The sequence below is a fragment of the Carassius carassius genome, chromosome 45 (assembly GCF_963082965.1).
Source record: "Carassius carassius chromosome 45, fCarCar2.1, whole genome shotgun sequence".
Taxonomy (NCBI): domain Eukaryota; kingdom Metazoa; phylum Chordata; class Actinopteri; order Cypriniformes; family Cyprinidae; genus Carassius; species Carassius carassius.
This window is the reverse complement of record NC_081799.1, coordinates 17,848,623-17,871,683: the sequence shown is the minus strand read 5'-3', so window position 1 is coordinate 17,871,683 and position 23,061 is coordinate 17,848,623. Positions and strand designations below refer to the sequence as shown.

At 37.0% G+C, this 23,061-nt stretch overlaps 4 protein-coding genes across 4 annotated transcripts in view; 1 reads left to right on the top strand and 3 right to left on the bottom strand.

Moving 5' to 3' along the window:
• The window catches only part of LOC132127002 (ryanodine receptor 1-like), a 46,313-nt gene extending 41,211 nt beyond the window's left edge, over positions 1 to 5,102 (bottom strand). The window contains exons 1-10 of the mRNA XM_059538621.1: positions 5,055 to 5,102; positions 1,924 to 2,043; positions 1,704 to 1,829; positions 1,205 to 1,279; positions 1,020 to 1,098; positions 816 to 928; positions 638 to 737; positions 444 to 540; positions 261 to 335; positions 14 to 170 (exon numbers count right to left, since the gene is read on the bottom strand). Coding sequence (XP_059394604.1) covers positions 14 to 170; positions 261 to 335; positions 444 to 540; positions 638 to 737; positions 816 to 928; positions 1,020 to 1,098; positions 1,205 to 1,279; positions 1,704 to 1,829; positions 1,924 to 2,043; positions 5,055 to 5,102 — 990 coding nt within the window. The remainder of the gene's footprint in view (positions 1 to 13; positions 171 to 260; positions 336 to 443; positions 541 to 637; positions 738 to 815; positions 929 to 1,019; positions 1,099 to 1,204; positions 1,280 to 1,703; positions 1,830 to 1,923; positions 2,044 to 5,054) is intronic.
• Positions 5,103 to 5,589: 487 nt separating this feature from the next.
• Positions 5,590 to 11,062, bottom strand: LOC132127464 (rho GTPase-activating protein gacJ-like). Its single transcript, XM_059539361.1, has 13 exons — positions 10,772 to 11,062; positions 10,591 to 10,679; positions 10,352 to 10,448; positions 9,395 to 9,678; positions 8,969 to 9,132; positions 8,718 to 8,864; positions 8,401 to 8,481; positions 8,217 to 8,319; positions 8,070 to 8,125; positions 7,870 to 7,978; positions 7,679 to 7,763; positions 7,394 to 7,538; positions 5,590 to 7,299 (listed from the first exon to the last, which is right to left on the bottom strand). Exons 1-13 carry the CDS (start codon positions 10,892 to 10,894, stop codon positions 5,765 to 5,767), a joined length of 3,018 nt encoding a protein of 1,005 aa, XP_059395344.1. The 5' UTR covers positions 10,895 to 11,062; the 3' UTR covers positions 5,590 to 5,764.
• Positions 11,063 to 12,540: 1,478 nt separating this feature from the next.
• Positions 12,541 to 16,912, bottom strand: LOC132127325 (malate dehydrogenase, mitochondrial). The gene is made up of 9 exons (XM_059539133.1): positions 16,729 to 16,912; positions 15,021 to 15,189; positions 14,562 to 14,645; positions 14,225 to 14,334; positions 13,925 to 14,050; positions 13,724 to 13,801; positions 13,349 to 13,448; positions 13,012 to 13,163; positions 12,541 to 12,850 (listed from the first exon to the last, which is right to left on the bottom strand). Exons 1-9 carry the CDS (start codon positions 16,789 to 16,791, stop codon positions 12,719 to 12,721), a joined length of 1,014 nt encoding a protein of 337 aa, XP_059395116.1. The 5' UTR covers positions 16,792 to 16,912; the 3' UTR covers positions 12,541 to 12,718.
• A 2,297-nt stretch (positions 16,913 to 19,209) lies between these two features.
• Positions 19,210 to 23,061, top strand: LOC132127247 (spindle and kinetochore-associated protein 2). The gene is made up of 7 exons (XM_059539026.1): positions 19,210 to 19,279; positions 20,874 to 20,963; positions 21,041 to 21,217; positions 21,383 to 21,457; positions 21,985 to 22,027; positions 22,154 to 22,286; positions 22,450 to 23,061. The coding sequence occupies exons 1-7, from the start codon at positions 19,250 to 19,252 to the stop codon at positions 22,601 to 22,603; spliced, it is 702 nt and encodes a 233-aa protein (XP_059395009.1). The 5' UTR covers positions 19,210 to 19,249; the 3' UTR covers positions 22,604 to 23,061.

Below are 23,061 nucleotides of genomic sequence, written 5' to 3'. Positions count from 1 at the left end.
GCAGTATATAAACCTTTGAAGCACGAAAGCAGAAAGCGGAGTTCTTTGTATTCGCTTTTTCCGCATCCACAAGCAGGAGTCCTTTCTCTTCATCCAGACACAGATACCTGCCTGTGGTGATGTGACGCACTCTGAAGGACTGACCCCACTTCATGTGGCTACCACTCCACCTGTGTACAGGTTGAACATCAGCTCAAAGAAAGAAAGAAAAAAAAAGTATATTTTTGTTAAGGCTCTTGATGTATACAAATAGCACCAACCCAATGCGAAGAGGCTCCAGCCTCCACAGAGATCTGGCGTGGCTGCACACGGCTCCACCTTCATAGTGTGCATTTCTGAAAAATCATGCAAAACAAGAAACGCTTGACTGTGGTGCATGTTTTCACTGAAAAAAAATACATTTAATTGTTTACATTACATTAGCATATGGCTTTATATCTCACCGTCTCTGGTCATCGCCCTGGTCAGCAGCAGGAATTGTTAAACATTCATCCATGTGCCCGTGGAAAAGACGCAGAACATGCCCTCCAGTCAGATACCCTGAACAAGGGAAACATCACAAAATAATGCATTACATTTGTTGTAAATACAAAGAAATTGGTAATCTCCAGAATGTATATCAATATTAGTTGCTTACCCTCTGCAAGCTCACAGCCAGAACAGACTGGGTTCATGTTCCAAAGAGTTTGCATAAAAGAAGCATCCACCATGAGGTCTCCGCTGGCATAGGAAAGGTGCTGTTGATGGGACAAATTTTTCAGGTAAAAACTCTAGACGAGACTGTGCTGACTACATATAGTAGAGATGAGCATTACCAGATATCTTTCAGAAGACACGCTAACCAGGATGAGATCATCGCCCACCCTGACCTTTTCACCCTCTGACCTCTGCTTGGATGCAGGGTGAATGGTCCACCAACATGCCTCACCTAAATGAAGATATGGACCTCTTTTAGTCAGAGTTCCCTTTTGTATATTTACAAGTACATTTGTGATAATGATCCACCAGAAATCAGACACCTGTCGACTCCTCACGCAAGCCCACGTCAAAGGCCAGCTTGTCTGTGAGTGACCTTGATGTCGTCAAACAGCTGAGGTACTGCATCATGCAAAGAAATGTCAATCAATAAAAACAGATAGGCTGAATGACTCTTTCACTGTAGTGATGATCTAGTAATGTATATGTGTATTGAGATTTGACCCACCATGCTAGAGTGAGTGTGTCTAAGCAGGATGGCGTGGCCATACAACAACGTGCGGTGGCCTCCTCCTTGTGAAGACTTGAAAGAAGGGGGAAAAACATGACTATATACAATTCAAAAGATGCATAAACATCTATATGCCTCTCTGTCGTTATTTTTCAAACTCCAACAAGACCAGTTTTTTTGACACAGTAATAAACAAAAGATTAATACAACATTAAGGTGAGTAAAGACAAGGACACTCTGACAGTGTTTAGCATCACAATGACTATGCGGCTATATTAGAAACAAAGCAATAAGAATAAACTAAATTCAAAGAACATTTCGAGGCACAAAGGGAAACCTACCCATTTATCCAAATCGACTGCCTAAAACAGGCAAAAGAGAAGGAGGACTCAGAAAAACAGTGTGAAAACATTTTAAGGTTAAAAATATGTACACTTTTATGAAGAACCCTCATGCTGTTTCAAACTTAAATGAACTTTTTTTAGGTAACTGAGACCTGAAGTACGTGTTCTGAACCGACCTCATTAAGCTCAGTTGTGTTAGCCAGCATCTCCTGTAGGGCCCGCACAGATAAGGACTGCTCCAGAATAAAGCAGCATATCGCCAGATCAGGAGGAACATTCTAGAATGGCAAGAAAGAAGTGTACAGGAAACTGGGAATCCAAAACCTTATACAATATTTAATAAATTCTGAATGACATCGATGAAAAGCAAACCTGGGCATTGGATGTAGTTTCCAGAAAACATAGGCGATTCCCAAAACCCTCACAGGACAGACAGAGTTTGATCTGCTCCTTTAGGATAGTAGCAGTGCACTGTAGAACCACCTGGTCATCCTACCAAGAAAATGGATGTCAAGATGTCATTCTTATGATTATATATATATCAATAAATAAGCCTAAATATTTTAGAATGTTTAAAAAGCAAACGAAATAGAACTTTCAACTTTGTGTTCAAGACAATATTGTTTTTTGATGCATTTTGTGATATCAAAACTACTGGCAATAAATATCTCAATTCTATTGCTTATTTGGAATCCAATCTGATGTCTGTTAAGATATCAACACTTCCTGAAATACTACTTTAGACAAGTCATCAGTGTTTTCTTTGTAACAGCATATTCATAGCACATGTTGCTGCTAAATAACATGGCATTTGTAGCCTTGATCAGGGCAGCATGCATCTAATCCTGAATGTGGCTCAGGTTACAGACTAAACACTTGAGGAGGCCTAGATGAGGCTTGTTTGAGAAGAAACAATTCAAATTTTGCCTTAATATATTTGAGCTCTATGAGAAAGTCAAATTATTGTTCTTAGTAGTGATAAAGCCTGTGGTGGTGCTACTCATTTTTATGTGCAGCACCCGCCGTCTGTAACTCTATTCCCATATAAGGTGACCTAAAAAGTCTTGATTTGATAGACAGCCTCATAATTGCTCCACTGATCCAGTTTAAATTATATGATGTGTTGTACAAATATGTCATGTTTATGTAATTTCTATTGTCAGCATTTCATTATAAAGATGTAATGTAAGAATGCCTTTTTAAAGAAATTGGGGCAGGTCATGTCCTTGACAGATTAGTGACGGTGTATTATGTATGTAAGTGTGTCATCTGCTGAGATATTCCAGGGCTGGAATGTAAGCCAGTGGGCCGTGAAAAACCCTGTCCACACTGACACATGCTGCTAGCAACCTGAGACCCAGCACTTCACAATATAGTCATTGTGAGATCACAAAAATAATTATTATTTTTGAATTTAATAAATTTCAGAATATGTATTTATACTGGGTGAAAGGGGAAATGCAACAAGCATTTTCAAGTGAATAAGAGTTTATCTCATTTACATCATCCAATTAAAATGTAACATATTTAAACCTGTTGATGGAAATATATTAAGGTTTAAAATTTTGGGGTCAGGTTTTTTTCAATAATTATTAATACTTTAATTCAGCAAGGGTGCAATAAATAGTTTAAAATGACAATAAAGGCTTTTATACAATTACAAAAGATTTCCATTTCAAAGATTTCTGGAAAAAAAATAATAAAGCCATTTTCAACATCTTAAGTACATTTTCAACATCTTAAGTAGGAAATTAGCATATTAGAATGATTTCTGAAGATTCATGTGACACTGAAGACTGAATACATTTTTTACAATTGTATTTATTTATTTAGGTTTTTACATTTATGGGAATGTGTAAACTTAGATATTATAAAGTTACTTAAAAGTACTCAATGTAATCAATTAACACAAGGTCACAAAAATCTACATGTAAAAAGAAAAATATTTAGAACACTTTTTTATTTTATTTTATCATGTCACTTTTTGAAACATTAGCCATGCTATGAAATTACAGTGACACAAACATTAAATTCTTTTTCCATCAGCTTTCTCCCCTACTTGTCTCTCCTGGCCTCCTCCTCATTCTCGGTCCCTCTATTTCAGGCTATAGCACCTGCTACATGCAATTTTCTCGAGCCAGAATACATCACGACATATCAACCAACAGTGCTGACTGGAAACTGAGCCACGAACAAATGTCTGTTTATTAATGACAGTCAAAAGATCATTAGCACAGAGTCTAAACGAGAGAACGGCCATCTGACTCCTTTTGAACAATCACTCCAGAATAAAACTTTAAATTAAAAAATTTTCTGAATCCTGAAATACATATACAAGTCAAAAGTTCGGACACACATGCACAGTTTAGAATAATAGTAAAATCATATAAATATTTTTCTTTCACCATCAATTACAACTTGTTTTTAACACGATTAAAAAAAACTGACTTTTCATCACAAGAATCACATACAAGTTATATTTGTTGTCACAAATTTAATTTCAAACTTAATTTCAAGAATTTCAGAAGACTTTCAGATCACAAGAAACAAATTAAAATTGTCTCCAAACTTTTGACTGGTAGTGTAGTTTCTTCACTTACTTATTCACGGTTAAATTATGTTCTTGAAATGTTCCGATTAATCAAACAAAGCACTAAATATGAACTGAAAAACTCTAGAGGCTGTCATAAAAGTAGAAGGACATGTAACAGACTTTTTAAATAGACTGAAACAAACAGGTGTTGGTTAAGGACAAGCCCAGAAAGCTGCTAATCCCATCTCTGTATATAGACTCAGAGCATCACAAACAACAGTAGAACAGCACTAGTTATCTCGATCTATGAAAATCTTTCAGTCAATCAATGACAGGATAGTTTTAGCTCTGGCAAGAACAACTAATGTCAAGCTCATGTTGACATAACCCCAACACAACCAGGTCAGGCATGTACAACACTAAGGTCAAGGATGGGCTCCTCTGTCCACAGAAGTGTGACAATATACAGTAGAGTGCAACCATATATTATAGCAGCAATGGACCTCATACTTACATCCTAAATTCATATACAGTATTCACCCTGCACATTTAGTCTACAGTCTAATTTATATTTTAGTCTTGGCAGTATGTTGCCTTCATGATTCTTTCTGTGAACAGTGTAAAGTGTAAAATCTTGTTTCAAACAGTGACAATCTAACCTCTGCACTGGACCTTGTATAAATAGACAACAAAGACTCACACCTGGTCATGTCACTCCACATTCTTCCAAAAACATCCATAAAAATGGCATGAGAAAAGCTGTCAAAATGTGGTCAACTTTAACAATATAAAAAGCGTCGTGTTCAAGATTTCCCCACTTCAAACAAGAATTTCTTGTGATTTACATTCATTCAAAATATTTCTAAAGCGTAATATACCGTGTATTATATAAAATGTATCATCACATTCTTACTATAAGGTATAGTTATGCAAATTAATCAGAGGTATGGTATTGTCAAGTAGAACTCACTGTTCGTAAGAACTGGATTTCCTCCTCTCCCTCTGCTCCTTCTGCCATGGTGCAGAAGATCTACTTGCCGTACAGATGTCAGGATGTGGTCCCTTCTCTTTCCTTTTTACACTCAAGACGGCAGATTGCCGGTTTGTGTGGGAGTACTGGGAGTCTCCGGCTCTGATGAATGTGGTTGAGAGAGATTGACAGGCAGCTCCACTTTCTCTAGTTTCCCCTCACTAGAGGGGAGGAGCACCAGCTTCATTAAACTAATGTTATCACTTTGTTTGTTTTAGCTACTTCATAATTAAATATACTGTTGTTAACATCTTTTTATGACAACAGGGACTGAAGCTTTTATTTAATGAGTGACATTGAACCTTCCTTTTTAATGCCTTCTCTTAACTCGATCAGTGCTTGAGATACAAAAATTTAATGACAATAAAGTAAAAGTACCTCAGCTTGTAAAAAATTTAAGTACTCAATATTTTGTTATTCAGTTTCTAAGAGAAAATTTAATAAACTGATCTTCTATAAAAACAACAACAAAAAATTTAACTACTGAAATTGATTTTATTAAGAACAAAGAAAATTTGTGACCGCTCACAAACATAAAAACACAAATAAAAGCATTGTTCCATAAATAATAAATGATTATACAATCCAATGTCAGATCCCAGTCATTGGGAACTAATATTTATTTAACCAATAAAAATGAAAAGAAACGTTTAAAGTGGTAACGGGTTCCAAGCAGACATTCGCACCTCATGTGAGGGCCAGCGGGGAGAATCTCTGTAATGCCTCCTTGCGGTCACATGCCTGAACTGAAAGGCTGGAGGGGAGAGATCGCAAGGTGACCGGTTACATGTGTCATTTTCAGAAATCACACCAACAAATGACAAAGGAGCAAAATTTGGAAACACAAATGGAGGACTGGCATTCAGCCATGAGGCAGTTTCCTTTTCACTTCCATTTAGAGGAGAGACTTGATCCGTTTTGAAGTCTTCGACTGAGCTTGTGTCTTCAAAGGGTTTCAATGGCACCGTCTGCTGGAAGAACATTGGAGACGCAAGATCGGGTGTAAGAGTTTCTGCAGGAACACTTGAATCTTGATGATCGTCTTCACTATGACCACCAATGTGGCACTTCTGATCCAATAGTTTATGAAGGTCAAGTTCCTTGACATCCTGCTCTGTTTGCTTGCAGGGAAACTGATTTTTAGTTTTGTCTCTTGTGGGCAAACATGGATCTTTGTTTGGATTTCCCAACGAGCTCAGAGAATTCACATCCACATCTTTTGTCACTGGAACTTTAGTGTAATATTGTGAAATCTTGCACACCTCTTGATGTTTAAAATCAATAATCGGCTCATGATCAAACGACTCCACACCTGAATCAGGGCTAGCATCGTGTATACCTATAAAAGCCTGATTTACTGGTGGAGATCCCACAGGGCTCTGCTCTAGTGGTCTCTCTGGCACTCCCTCATGACTGAAAGAACGACTGAACCTTCGAGCACCTTGTCTCCGGAGACGCGGGGGTCCCCTCTGAAGGGCTTCCTGTGGTTTCTCCTGAAACTGAGGTGCCGTGCGTGATGTCCGGAGAAGCAAGGTCAAAGCACTAAAGCCTCTAAGTCGCTCAGCCATGGACAAACGCAGATGGGGTCTTTTGAAACCAACAGTTGAATCTGTCATTTTGTCTTGCTTATAATTCTTAAAAGTTTTAACTTTGGCCTCTTGCATTTCTTTGACACACACCTTCTCCATGGCTACATTTTCCTGCTCATTTGAAAGGGTGGGACTTGCAAACATTGGCCAGACAGCATTATCCATCTCAGTTTCCGCTCTACCAACTTCTTTTTCCAACTCAGGCATCTCATTAGTACACAACTCCAATGTCACCTCAGGTAGGCTTATGGATCTACGAGGACAGGATCGGTTCTTAGAGCTCTTCTTCACTTTTTTGGACTTTTTACGAGGCTGGTCTTCTGGCTGCTTCACCTCTCGTTCATTCACTACTTCTGTGCTTGCATTTATCTGAGACACCTTGTTTTGAGTGACAGATTGTATTACCTCACATTGTCCTAACTGCACAAAGTCCTCAGTTTCGAGTACAGTCCAGGATTCATCATCACTGGGTTGCTCACTGTTCTGTCTTTGAATGCAAGATACTTGAGAAACTATGTTTAGACAGTCATTAGGGTTTTCAGCAAAAGTGCAGTTGAGAAGATCCGGGTCATCATCCACCTCATTCTCAACAACTACTGCAAGACAACAAAAGAGAACAGGAAAAGATTTATAGCATGTACTAATATTCATGATTCAGCCAATAGTAAATACATAAAGACTGATCCAAACCTCCTCCTGGTCCATCAATGAGGATAAGTGGTGTCTTTGGAGAAACATCAGCATTTGTAAGTGGTGAACCACTTTTACTGTCAGGCTGTTCTTGGTGTTCTTCTAAACAGTTTTCAGGGTCTTTGTGGTTTGGTGTAACTGAAAGCTATAAGTATTGAATAATGAAAAGGAGAATGGGGAAAAACTATAGTTAAAACCAAGTAAAAACTAAAATCACAGGCAAAAAAAGATGGCAATTAGTTAGTTAAAAAACAAACAATCAAAAAAATAAAATAAAACACACACAGGGTTACTGTTGTTGCCACTGGACTCAGTGAAAAATCTGAGAGATTTTCTTCTCCGATGCACCTTTTCTTCTCGTGCTGGAGGCCTGAAAACCCCAAAACAGATAACCCTGACTGCTCCTATTTGTACATTAGAATTCATGCACAAATGGTTTGATAATGTTAGTATAGTGTAGAATGCAGTCACGATACCCAAGTGATTTCCGCTTCTCTTTTAATTGGTTTCTCTTTTTAGAAGTGGTGGGAATGGGATCTTCTTTTCTACACTTTTCTTCCAGGGGACTATGACTGCTTACACATTCTAGCAGATGTATGCAAAGCAACCTTGCTGTGTTAATATTCTGAAACAATAACGAGATGAGCTGTTAAAATCCACACATAAATAGACTTACCTTCTGGCTGGGTGATGGGTGTCAGTGTGTCCTCTCTTAGGTCATGCAGAGACCGCCTGAACAAAAAACACACAATACATTACCTGCAAGTAATCTGAAGTCTTCTTACAATCGGGCACCACTGATATCAGGTAAGTCGCAAATCACCTTTTCCTTGCAGACCCTTCAAGTTCAGGAAGTGATTCCTCAGTGGCTTTGCGTTTGACTGTAACTGGTGATTGAGGGGTGGGGCTTTTTGAGAGAGGAGTCACTGCAGAGATCCAAAGTATTTTTTATAAGGAGATACTAATTTATATGAAGGCACTTGCCATACAAAAATATAGTGGCTCACCTGGTGTGACATCTAAAACTATCAGTGGTCCAGTAAGAGTACGACATGGCTTCAGTTTGGATAAAGCATCTACGAATATTTCTGAAACAGAATTTTTATATATATATATATATATATGCATGTATGTATAGCCTGAGGCAACATTTTTACACTGTTTAATGTAGAAAACAGTTGTGCTCCTAAATATTTTTTATACTTTTTTCTGGATACTTAGATTAATATAATTTTCATATGAATTATTAAATAAATTAGTAATAAAATATATAAATTTGATTAAAATCAAGAATGACACCATGTATTTATCATCGAAATCTCACCACCAACACTTCGCCTCCGTTGTCTTCTCAGGCTTCTGTAAACACTGAGTCCTGTCCTCTTACTAAACATAGCGCCACCTGCAGGAGAGGGCGTCTCAGTTCTCAATGTTGCTTTTGATGCCTCCAGCACACACAATGGAACAACACCTGATATACAAAGTTCATGCACAAGTTTACACAAAATAAAAGGATGCTTAAACCAGCAAATGGCCAGATAACCAATTATTTATACAAATCTCATACATCTTTACCAATACGATCTGCATGAAGAATAAGAGATTTGATCACTGATGTCTGCTGTTCTAAATGTTTCTCTGTGTCCAGAGTGAGTTTGCAAGGTGGTGTTGGAGACTGAAGCAGGTTAGGAGCAATAACAACTGCCAGACTGGTAGCATCCATTCTATTTTCACTGCCTCTGATCAAAGACATGAACATAAGGGGGAGAAAAAAAAAGTACTAAATCATTACTGACCTCTAAGAATGAGCTTTTGCATTGTCTGCATGTCTATGTAAAGCATCAGTTGGATGCTCTCAATTACCAAAAATAATACATTTGAATAAAAAATTAAGATTACAGAAAAATAAGAGAATATTCCTATAACATGCACAAATCCAACAAGTATAAAAGACTTTAAAAAGAAAAACAAGCATTTTCAAACTCTAATCAAATGTAAAACCTCTCTGCAACTTGGTGCAGAAAGGTGCAGAGGTATCTGAGAGCACGAGCGTGGGATGAAGGAAACAGAGCTGTTATGAGCAGTGTTGTTCTGTTTCTTGCTCCCTCCTGGTCATGTATCATCTCAAGTCCCTGGGCCTGAATCAGAGGGATCTGGAGGTCCGTAGGGATGAGAGGAGACGGCAGCTCACGTAAAAATTGCTTGATGAGAGAGGCAACATCCGAGGGCTGCAGGAGGGATGCATGCGGGGGAAGGAATACTGGCTTTCCCTGCTCCAGATCTGCCTATGAAATAGAAGCACTTTGCATTAAAACTGCTTTCCATTTTAAAATGGAATTGATTTCTGTGATAGCAAAAGTCTTTTTTTCCAGCCATTACTTCAGTCTTCAGTGCCACATGATCCTTCAGAAATCATTCTAATGCTGATTTGGTGATCAAGTACAATTATTATTTGTTCTCAGTTAATAATGATTCTTATTATTATCAATATTGAAAACAGTTTTTGCTGCTTAATATTTTTGTGGAAACTGTGATACAATTTTTCAGGATTCTTTACTCAACATCAGCATTAATTTGTAATAGAAATCTAATGTTTGTAACATTTCAAATGTCTTTCCTGTCACTTTTGATCAACTTAATGCAACCTTGCTGGGGAAAAAGGTGTGTTAATTAATTTTTTTCTTTAAAAAAACAATCACAATATTACAGTTTTAACTGTATTTTTGTTTAAATAAATGCAGCCTGGGTAAACACAAGAGACTTTATAATTCCAAACTTTGACCAGCAGAGTAAAAATTGCGTAACTAAAAAAATACATATGAACATATTATGTAAAGGTCAAAACATGTACCTGAATGAAAATGTGGTCATCCTCTAAAAGAATAAATCACTGTATATATTTTTTAAATGCAAAATTACTTAGCGTTATGAAAAAGTCTTATTAATGAAGGAATTTACCCTTAGAGCCCGAATACGACTCAGTGAACCAGTTTTCCTGAAAAGACCCTCTGTATCCAGATGTTGTGACAGATACCCACAGGCCTCCACCAGGAACCTGAAAACCAGCAAGCACATCAGACAAACACAAAAAACAGGTTCCTCGGTTTCTGTCAACCACTGTCATGATTCCCACGTAAAAAAATCATGGTTATTCTTTATTGTTTACATTTTTAAATAAAGTAAGTTATTACACATACTGAGGTACTGTACCACCCATGTCAGACAGTTCATGTTGAGGGAGCAAGTGCAGGTCACGGCTAAAAGCAAAGCGTTGAGACGCGCTCTCCTGAGAGACAGATTCAACGAATGACAATGATGATTTATATTTAAGCTACAAATAAAGGCATGGAGTTTCATACTTTTTTTTTTTGTCTTTACCTCAGTAAAAGTTTGTTCACCGTTTGAATCTCCGTTTAGAAAGTTCTTCCAGTTTTTCACGCGGATACCGACAGCTTTGAGCGCGTGAATAATCGCTACCACGCGCAAACGCTCCTCTGCCATTATTCTACGGTTTGTACACCAAAATACCTTTCAGTCTAAATTCGGAATGTTTTGTGTAATTATATGTTAATATACTGGCACAGTAAAGTAACAGAAACGGAAAATGTGACTAATTAGTACGGTGGTGGAACCGGAGACGATGTTTTCGTACGAACCGCCTGTACTGAGTGATTGCATTGGCCGCAGGAGTCCGCACGTATGCAAATGAGCAAACCTTACGCAAATAAGCCAACGTGAGACAAGAATTTAGAAAACGTATTTTTTCAGCGTTGACAATTTTTTTGTACAGAATACACAACAAAAATCAGCCTGTTTTGATTTATCTAATTTGGTGGAAGCATGGTTTATGTTTTATGCCAGTAAAATAGAGAGTCATTTTGGATAACGTGTCCTAACCCATTACATTTTTTTAAAAGTACAATAAACTGGATAATTATATATTTAATAATCTGCATGTTTCATTTAGATTTACATTTAATCATTTAGCAGACGCTTTTATTCAAAGCGACTTACAAATGAGGACAGTGGAAGCAATCAAAAACAAAACGAGCAATGATATATAAGTGCTATAACAAGTCTCAGTTAGCTTAACACAGTACACGTAGCAATGGCTTTTAAGTAATATAATAAATAAAGATTAGAAAGGTAGTTAGATTTTTTTTTAAAGAATAGAATTAGAATGGTGAGTGCTAAAGTTAGAGGGTCAAATAATGATGGAAGATGTGTTTTAAGCCGATTCTTGAATTTATATGTATATATATTACTTTTGAAACTTTGGACCACTTCTCTTCTCTGTCTACATGGCATCACTAGGTTCTGTCATTCAGAAACATGGCTTTTCATACCACTGCAATGCTGATGACACTCTACCTCTTATTCCATCCTGATGATCCGATGGTAGCTACTCGCATCTCAGCTTGTCTAACAGACATTTCTCGCTGGATGATGGACCATCACCTTCAACTCAACCTTGCTTAGACAGAACTGCTTGTGGTTCCAGCAAACCCATCGTTTCATCACAATTTCACCATCAAGTTAGTCACATCAATCATAGCTCCTTTAAAAACAGCAAGAAACCTTAGAATTATGATTGATGATCAGCTGACTTGTATATATATACATATATACACATATATATATATACATACATACATGCATACATATATATATTATTATTTTAATTTCTACTAAGGCAGCTTATGCTACTGTAATTGGAAAATGTGAAAACGTTAAAAACATAAAACTCGATATTTATAAAATTTTCATACGTTTCTAAAATGTTAGCTGGTTATGGTTACAAAATATTTGGGGGGGGGGTGATGCTTTCAAATTCTTTCATGCATGCAGCACCCCATTTTCAAACGATACAACTAAGGGGTAGATTTGCAGCCATCATATACGGTTTTTAATGAATAAATCATACAAACTTGAATTAATAGAATACGGATCTTTGTTTAAAAAAAAATACACACACTGACAACAGGATTAATCAGAGCCATTTCTGTTTATGTAAAATTAATTCACACTGATTTATGAGTTACTCAAATTGCAACTAGTTATCAACAACAACAAAATACAAGTCAATAAAAGGATCTCATAGCAAAATAGCAAATTTAACATTGAGTCAACTGAAAGGCAAAGTCGTATAGAGTTGGTAAACAGACCATTTTATTGATGGTTGGATTTGCCCATTTTAATCGTACAAAGACTGATAGTGTCTTTGAACATGATGAAAATACATTTTTGGGAAACCTTGTTGACATACAATGACTCCAGATTATTAAATAAATTACATTTCACAAGGTAATGTGCCACAAGCGCAGATCACTTCATGTTTGCAACAAAATCTTCTCCTTTCTTGATAGAGCCCTTCAGTTCATCCATGGCTTCAGCTACCAGCTTCTCCTCAAACGCAGAGAGCTTGCCAAGACCAAGGTTCTTTTCAATGCCGTTTTTCTAAGAAAAGATAGTTAATTAAATTTTAATTAAGTTCATTAAAACAAAAACAAAAAAATAACAAACCTAGTCTATTTTACTGGTTTATGGTTGTTACTTTGACCTTCTATGATCTGAAAATAAGGTGAAGTAACATCTAAAGAGGGTCTAGCTAGATTTACCCCGAGGAGGAGAGGTGTAGAGAAGTATTTGCATTCGGTCTCCTCAGATCTCACAAATGCACATTCAACAACGCCCTCTTTTCCATTCATGGCATCGAGAAGGGAGAATGTGAACCTGGCTCCAGCATAGGCCATTGAGAGAGTGGCAGAGCCTATGAAAAGATATACATTCAGTTTACACATTTGAATTCATATTCCAGATCTTCTAAATGGTATTTTACTTCACTAAAGTGAGCATCCGCACAATTAAAATGCTGCCAATGAAGGAACCAATCTTCAGAGTTCTTAATCAAAAACAAACAAGCAGCCAAACATCACAGAAAACTTCAGTTCTCACCTGCACCGGCTTTAGCCTTCACAACCTCAGTTCCTGCTTCCTGGATCCTGCCTGTCAGAGCAGACAGCTGATCTGCAGGGAACTCGACCTTGGGAGTACACTGAAAACAACACAAAATAAAATTTAAATCTGTCCTAAAGCAATCACAGCCAATCAGTTATTTGATGTTCATGGTATAGGACTTTGAACCGATTAGATTTCACAGTGGGGGGGGGGGTTTATGCAGTGCAATGCCACAGGAAAAAACAAAACAAATCAACAACTAACATACAACAAAATATCCGGTCACAGCTTGTCTTGCTATTTTTTGTGATATAATATTGTTCATATGCTTATTAAATAAATTAGAATTTAGGTAGTAACAGGTTTCCTTACCCGTGAAATGAGAGGAATTATGGTCTTTCCTGCATGTCCTCCAACAACGGGCACATTGACTCTGGCGGGATCAAGGCCCTGGAAATATTACAGCAATGCTGACAATGGGCTGACTGTGCAAAAGTATTTTCTGATGATGACATTAAATCTGCACTTAAAAATCAATTCTTCTTCTATCAATCTTGTATTTATAGAACTCACTTTGAGCTCAGCAACAAAAGTGTTTGCTCTGACAATATCCAGTGTTGTGACACCAAAGACTCTGTTGGGGTTGTAGACGCCATGTTTCTTCATCACCTCTGCTGTGATCGGGATGGTGGAGTTCACCTGAAATTCACAGTATCAAAGTTCAATACGCAATATATTTTTCTTTAGGAACATTTATCAATTATCGTAATGGATAACAGATAATTATCTTACAATGCTATAAACCCTTGTGACTTTTGAGCAGGTATGAAGTAAGATCTCAGCAATGCAAGGCTCCTGAAACCTTATACTTACTGGGTTTGAAATGATGCAGATCATGGCCTGAGGACAGTGACGGGCGCAAGCATCAGTTAATGTGGCCACAATGGTGGCATTGGTGTTAAACAGATCATCACGGGTCATACCTAAAAAAAACACGAAAAGCACAATCTTGAGAAAATCTGGTGGGTTTTTATCAATTTTTGGATTTATGATTGAGCCCATTTACATCTCCAAGACCTTGTATGTTTAAGTCAATAGTTTATGTTGAATTCATATATTGCACATATGCACAAATAAAATGGGTTACAAATGCCATTCCATGCTGACTTTAATGCACTTAATATATAAAGCAGAGGTAATATATACCCACCAGGCTTCCTTGGGACACCAGCAGGGATGACAACAACTTCACAACCTTTCAGTGCAGCACCCAGCTGATCTGCTCCCATGTATCCTACAATGCAAGACAGTGAACACTATAGCAGACATATTCAAAGTCACAATGACTTGAAAGCAGCAGATCTTCTTTTCAGATCTTTTAAGAAACTGGCAAGCTTTAAGTGATCTAAATGATTGAAGTCTGGCATACATGACCAGAGGGAAGTCTGTTGTTTCACAGTTAAAATTTTACTTACAAACTACAGGCTACAAAAAATTACATGGATGAATCTTTTAGAAAATCAAAAAGATGTATTAAGAAAATAGATGGGGTGAATTTTCACTGTATTTCAACTTTAAAGTTGCAAATATAATTTCTCTGCAACTAATAAAAACTCAAAATGACTAACCCCAACCTAAGGGGTTTGAGGATCTGAAGCCATCTCTGTACCTGTGACAGTGGCTCTGGTCTCAATGTGACTAAGGTCAGAAGCCACTCCTGGAGTGTGAGCAATATCATAAAGCGAAAGCTCGCTCACTAAAGGGCTGTTCTTCAGCAGGAGGGACAGGGGCTGCCCGATGCCACCTGAGGCACCCAGGACAGCTACTTTCGCATTGTGCTGCAAAGAGAAATAATTGCAATGTGTCACAATATATGAAGATCCACCTTACTCTTATCATTAAAGTGCCCTTTGATTCCACAGGCCAATAAATGTACTGCTTTGTATTGTTGAACTTGTGTGCATTAAATACATTAAAGATGGATCATTAATCATAATCTGACTGTTATAAAATGATTAAATAAAAATATAGAACAACCACTGAATGCAAAATGTAAAAACTGTGCACATCTATAAGCGTTTACACATGTAGGGTAACACTCACAACATATTTTTTTTTTTATCTTGACCTTGGACCTTTTTAGTCTGGAAAAAAGCCAGTGGAATTTTTTTCTACCACAAGGTTTAAACCAAGTGATTAAGGATTCTGTTGTTTCGACAGTGCAAAGGAAGTTTGTATGGCATATGAATGTGTTTAGAGAAGCAAACAAACTAATTAGTTTCACACAAATGGCAGTTGAACTGCATGCATTGCATTATGTTAAAAAAGAATGTCAAATACTTTTTTATAAATATATATATATAATTTTTTATTTTTATTTTTTAATGCCACAGACTCACAAATATTATCATACTCATGAGAAGGACCCTCTAAATGGCAGCTCTATATTTGAATGTATATAGATTCAACTAAATTTTTATTATTAATGTATAAATATTACTTGCAAAATATCTAGTTTGTTACATTCATTTTTTTATTCTACTCACTATAGTACTCTACTATTAAGACTTATTGTTTCTTCATATATAGCAACTATTTTACTATTTGTTCACTAACTAAACGTTTTACATGCATTTATTTAATCCAATCTTATTTAATAATATTTATTTTCACTGTTTTAATTTTTTTTGTGTTCCCGAAACCTCGAAAAAGTTTGAAATTCCCTGCCATATAAAAATAAAGGTATAAGCCTTATAATATGCATCAGATGGCACAACTAACAGCATCCCTGTAGCACTTTTGCTTTTTTCCATGGCCTTGCTGTTCACAACACAAAAGCTGCATTAAGCCTGATCTCTCATTACACTTTGTTTTATTTACTATGCAACAGTGAGCCAAGAAGCTGATTACAGTAATGACCTTTCAAAGGTGGACGTGAGTCAAAGTGATACTTCCTCTTAACAGGTTGATCCTACAGGCAGACTAAATGAGTTAGCAAGGTCGACTGAAAGAAAAACTTCTCATGCAAGATAACAGAATTTGACTCATAAGGAATACTGAATGATCCTTGCAACTTCCATAAACATGTGTAGACCATATGACTAAGAAATTAGTTATGTTGCAACACCTACACCGTCACTGTGATAGCTAAATGTCAAGCAAGGTAACCTCCAAATTACGTGGCAGGTTTACTTAACTTAGTTTCAATTATGCTATTGTAGTCTATGGCTAATTAAGAAATAAGAATTAGTATGGGGGGGGGGGGGGGTACACTGTATTAATTTTTCAGTTTGACATATTAACGTCATCGCACAGTCATACAAATCATGGAGGTTACTGTTAGCGCACTCGCATGTTAACAGATATGAGATTTTTACCTGGGAGGACGTGGACAAGCTCCGGACGAGGGTGGTGGTCGGTCTAGCGATGCGGGAGAACATGCTGGCTGGATTTTCTGTAAGTGCTTGCTGTTTTAAAATTAATATTTGATATAGAACCCCTCCTGACTGTGACTCCAACGTCCTCTATCAAGACAGCGGGGCGAGAGCGAGCCTCTGGCGCAGCCTAACTTGATTGACGCTGTGAGCAACTGGCCTTCTCTGATTGGTGTAGCAATGTCTATGCAGTGCTATGATTGAATATAAATTTTGTCAGTCACATTCAAAGCGGCGGAGTTAATCACCGCCTACTCTTTCAATGGCTGTTCACATTCTGGCGGTCGATTGGTCCGTTTGGGTGAAACGTCATTGAAATTTTTCTCTGAGAGGTCTTTATCCATCCACCTTATCCATGCTTTGGAGTAATGTATGTAACCATCATTGTTTTTTTTTTCTGTCTTTGAATTTGTTACATAATAATAATAATAATAATAATAATAATAATAATAAAATCCACCTATAATAAATAATCAGTTTAAACTATAAGTAGCTATAGTGTTCCTTACAACTTACCAAAGATGCAGCAAGGAATCGTGTTTCCTTTTTTTATTTTTTATTGCAAGACAAAATAAATACAAATACAAAATAGCACTGCATTGAAATACAATGGAAAAAAAGAGACAGGAAAATCTTTCTTTAAGTATAATATCCTCATAAGCCTTAATAAACTTGTTATTCTTATTATTATCAATGTGCTTAAGTGATTTAAAAATAAGCAAAATCTCTGCATGGAAGACATCAAATCTAGGTAACATATTGAGAAATGGAATCGTGTTGGAAAATGGAAAATTAGAAATGGAAATGGAACCTCTGGCCTTGGGACTCTTATTATTGCATTTGCCCATGTTTGGATTGAATCGTATTTTACTCTATGGTCTCTCATTGGAGCAGCTTTATTAAGGCACTGATACCAAATGTGTCTGTTGCATGCATTAGCTGGTGACTGATTCATCACTTAAGCTAAGCAGGCCAGAGCCTGGTCCATAAGTGGATGAGAGACTGTTGTGAAAAACTAGCTTGGTTGCTATTTTTAAATGGCCAGCAGAACTTGCTCATTCTCTGACTTGTATGGGTCCAAAAAGTCCTACTATAACGACGTGGATTTCAGACTGTAAAAAGAATTTCCCTTTTGATAGAGCTATGTATGTTTGTATGTACATTTCAGCATCTATCCGAACAGATTTTTGTACCTGTAAATGTTTTATTATTATTATTTTATTTAAAATACATTCAATCATGAAAATAAGTTTAGCAATTTTTTTTTCTTATTATTCCACAAGTGTCTATATTTTATGTCTGTGGCTGAAGTATAATGAAGGCTAATATATATATATTATATTTCCCTTACAGTCTAAAGATGTGTGAATTACAGACACTTAATTGTCTAAAGGTGTGACTGTGTGTTTTACTTACTATTTATGGATCCATGGGTTATCCAAGTTATTTTTTTATGTTTTTTGGGCTTTTTTATGGCTTAGTTTTGGGATTTCTGGTTAAAGACTGGTCTCTAGGTGGTTTTCAGAAGGCTGATATTGGATAGCAGTATTAAAACATGTTCTGGCCCAGTTCGGGGCTGGTTATTAGTTACTGTTTGGGTGAGATTTGGACCAGTTATTGTTCTTGTGTGGCTCGTGTCTGTAGTCCAGATCTGGTCCAAACAAAGGCCGTAATTCTTTGCTGCATGTGGGCCAAATGTATAACTGGTTGTTTGGCCCAGGTGACAGTTGCTATGTGGAAATTGTAGAGTCAAGGGCTATTTGACCAAGAAGGAGAGTGATGGGGTGCTGCGCCAGATGACCTGGCCTCCACAGTCACCGGACCTGAACCCAGTCGAGATGGTTTAGGGGTGAGCTGGACCGCAGACAGAAGGCAAAAGGGCCAACAAGTGCTAAGCATGTCTCGGGGAACTCCTTCAAGACTGTTGGAAGACCATTTCAGGTGACTACCTCTTGAAGCTCATCAAGAGAATGCCAAGAGTGTGCAAAGCAGTAATCAAAGACAAAGGTGGCTACTTTGAAGAACCTAGAATATGACATATTTTCAGTTGTTTCACACTTTTTTGTTATGTATATAATTCCATATATAATTCCACATGTGTTATTTCATAGTTTTGATGCCTTCAGTGTGAATCTACAATTTTCATAATCATGAAAATAAAGAAAACTCTTGAGAAGGTGTGTCCAAACTTTTGGTCTGTACTGTATGTAATACTAAATTTTAAATACTATGCATTATACATACACTGTGCAGTAAGTACAAGCAAAGTCTCGTATAGTCTTTGGTACAAGGACGTTGAATTCCATCCCGAACATACCGCCCCTTTTCCTCTCGTTCTCCCTCCGAGTCCAAACTGACCAATCATCTTCCACACTCTCTGACAGACGACCAATCAGAGAAGGCCTTGCGTTCTGCTGCGAGCTTTATATTTCCGGGTCTGCTTCAGGAATGTAAACTATTCAACATGGAGACAGTTGATAAGCTGGAGGCGATGGTAAGCTGTTTTTTTTCCCCAGCCAAACGTTTCCATCAGATGTTTTCAAGTGTAAACCGACCGTACGTGTTTATCGGTTAGTGACCCAGGTGCCTTTGCGATAGACAACGTAACGTAGAACAAACACGAAGAATTACATGTTCTGTAAATGCCTCTGACTTTCCCTCAGGTCGAAAAATTACGAAAACATGTAGCTGGATGGCTAACTAGCTAATGTCTTTTTTCAGTTCTATTTACAGCAAAAATCAGCCCGAATATGATTAATTTACTGTAATGAGCATAACTTGAATCGAAACCATGGCATTCACTCCGAAAAGTGTTAATTTGGCACGATGGATGCTGTGTGAAGCGCTGAGCGGCTGCGGGTGCACGAGGGCCTGTGCTCGAGTCCGCGCGCTGCATCCCGCACTTACTCCTCCTTAGACCTTATTATTCCATAATATATTTAAATGTGTAAACATTATGGGTTTATATAAACACCAGTTATCGTAGCAATTGTTATAAACTGATATTCGATAAAATGTGTCCATTGTTTCTGGATACACAGACCTCATTAAAAGTTTAGCTTTTGAAGACTGATTATTTGCATGCCTGCAAAATCTCATAAAAGCTATGTTGGTATTCTATTTAAGTAAAACCGTAATAACATGCAATAATATTTTTTTTCATGAGTTCAAATATCGTTAGGAAGTGGAGACGATAGGGGGCGCAGTTGCTCTTTGTAGCAAACTAGCATTAGTAACTTTACTACACTGCCAGTTAGAAATGCCTAGTAATAATTATATATTATATATTTTAGGTATTTTGAGTAAAAATTAAAATTATCTATCTGAACAATTACCGATGTTGCCTATTAAATTAGATAAATGCAAAATATCTATAATAAAATACCATAACGATAAACATTCACTTTTAAAAATTATTGATTTATTATGTCACATTATGACATGTCTACATAACTGTATCTCAACCCTATAATGTTTTAATGTTTATGTGACAATTGTTTTTTCTTCCCAGGCTTTTTGTTGACATTATTTACATGATTGGATATTTCAGCTTGCAAATGGACCGTCCTGAATGTGTACCGTCTGTCCAGTGCCCCTTTTATATTGTACTACTGATAACCCAGTTATTAAAGCAGTGCAATGTTAAAAGGGCATTGGCCAGGGATTTTTCTCAAAGGTAGGGTCAACAGCGTAGCCAGCTACATCAAGTGCTGTTAACAGGTGCTCTGACTTCATTGCACTACTGTACTGGACAGCTAGCAGTGCAATAGTATTGTCAAAGCATCTGAGAGCAGCTTTGCACAATGTTTGAAAGTTTTCAAAGAGGTGCGCCCACCGTCTCATCTGGCATATTGTGGTTTGTCCTCTCTGTTTTACAGGTCATGTCTAATCCTAATTCTTGGGACCCTATCAGTATTGCCTCTGCTGTCCACTGTGTTCAGAGTAGTGCAATATTGCTAATAGGGTTTCAGGTTTTAGGTTGTTCCCTCATTCAGATGGGTCACTAAAGCGTACAAACAGCAGTCGACCCCGATTCAAATCTTGTGAATGCTTACTGAATTTTGATGTTTAGATCTGTGTCCTTGTAGTTCCAGAAAGCAGAAGCTGATATAGAATATGTGGAAAAGCGGCTGAAATTTGACTTCATGGCCAATGCTCGAGAAGCGGGCACGTTTGAGGTATGTTCGTATTCATTTTTAAAAATTTTAAATACTGAACGAGTCAGTGTTTCTAAATCTGTGGTTGTGGATTTCAGGGAAACCCTGTTCAGTTGCTGGAGAACCTGTCGGCTATCAAAGCACGGCATGCGGCCCTGTGCACGCAGGTGGAGGAGATTACGGCCGAACAGAAACGATCAATGGATTCAATACGAGCTCACCTGGACACCACTGTGCAGCTGGTTCAACAGCTGCAGAACACAGCAGATGTGCAGGTATTTTTTCAGTTGTGCAACAACAGCCAAAATCTAACAAACCAAAAAAAAGTCCATGGTAATCTAACTACACTAGAGGCCATACACAGTGATTTCACTATAGATAAGGATTAGTCTTTACAGGTTTTTGGGTTTGGACTATGCTAATGGTAAATCTTGTTCAAGGTTCCACCGCTGACAAAAGAAGAACAAGAAGCGAGAGATTTTCTCTGCTCATCCATTGCCGCATTAAATGTAGAGGTTAGGCATTTTGTAAATCTTTTGATTACCATGATTACACCTACACTACTGTTCAAAAATTTGGGGTTGGTTTTGTAAGAAGTTTCTACATCGATTTGATCAAATACTACATAAACATTTAACAAAAGAAATTTGAAATATTATTACAATTTAAAATAACTTATCTGATTTAATAAATTATTTCTTCCTGTGATTGCAACACTGAATTCTCAGTCGCTATGACTTCAGTCTTGGGTTTCATTTTAATATGCTGGTTTAATGCTTATGAGTCATTAATTTTGAAAGAATACAAAGAAAGAATTTTGTTTAAATATATATATTTTTTTAACATTTAAATGTTTCCCCGGTCACTTGATCAGTTTAATGCATCCTAAATAAATAGAAGTCTTAATTTCAATAAAATTAAATAAAATCATACTCCCTCTAATTTTTGAACAGCAGTTGCATGTACTTATTAAAATAATTATTTGTGACGTTTTAAGGTTAAAAGCTACTTTGAGTTGGTGAATGTGTTTCTGTTTCTTTAGGATGTGCCTGCAGGAGAACCTCAAACTCAAGCACAGTCTGAATGTAAGGACAGAAGAGGACTGTCAACATTTAGCATTTGCAACACTGGCACAGTGTCAGGGGTCATCAGAATCAGTGTCAATATCAATAATTATGAAATTTACTGTGCTTTTTTTCACTCTCTTACAGCACAGAACGTGTGTGACGAGGTTTCTGAGGGGACTTTTGAGACTGTCCCACGGAGTGTTCGTGGTAACTTGAAGCTGAATGACCTCAACATGCTCTATAAGCAGTTATCTGAGTACTTCTCAGATAAGGACAGGTTTGTCTGGTCATATTTGTGCAAACATAACACATCACCTTTAACCCTGAGCCCTAACAAGATTGATCACGTCCTGTAACTTAAGACTATGTGACTTTTACATATACCATAAAAGTATTATCTAATAAATTTTATTTCAATATTTTCATTCTTGTCTCTTCAGGGGGCCAATAAGCACTCAGAGGATGAAGAAGCTGAACATGAAAGTCAGTGATTCTGCATTGAAGACCTTACAGCATCTCAAAATCATTGAACTGGATAAAAAAGGACTTGTGTCATTGCTGGCAAAAGACAGGGAAAAAACAGGAACAAAATAGACATCAAAACATATAAATCATCCAGTTCCTTCCACCTCTGTGCTGAAGTATATCCCTTCTTGCACTTTGATTGGATCAACAGTTTAGAACGGGAATAACGGCGACTTGAAAACACTTCATAAACATTGCATCCATAAAGTTAAAGTATATCCATTAATCAGAATTGCATACATTTAAAAGAAAATAATTTTAAGCACTAAACTTATTTTTGGCTGTTATTTACGGCCTACATAATGGTATGGAACCATTATTAAATTAGATCATGACCTGCTGTGGCATCATTAGGTTTGTATAAGAAAGAAACTGTTCGGCATAAGAGTTTATATTTTTTGTAAAGTGAAACCGGTGTTTATGAAATTTCAGATCTTAGTGAAGCAGGGGAGACTATTTGAATGGTAAGATTTTTAGATGGGTTACTGTTATAAATATTTTGAGTATGCAATAAAATCTCTTTTTTT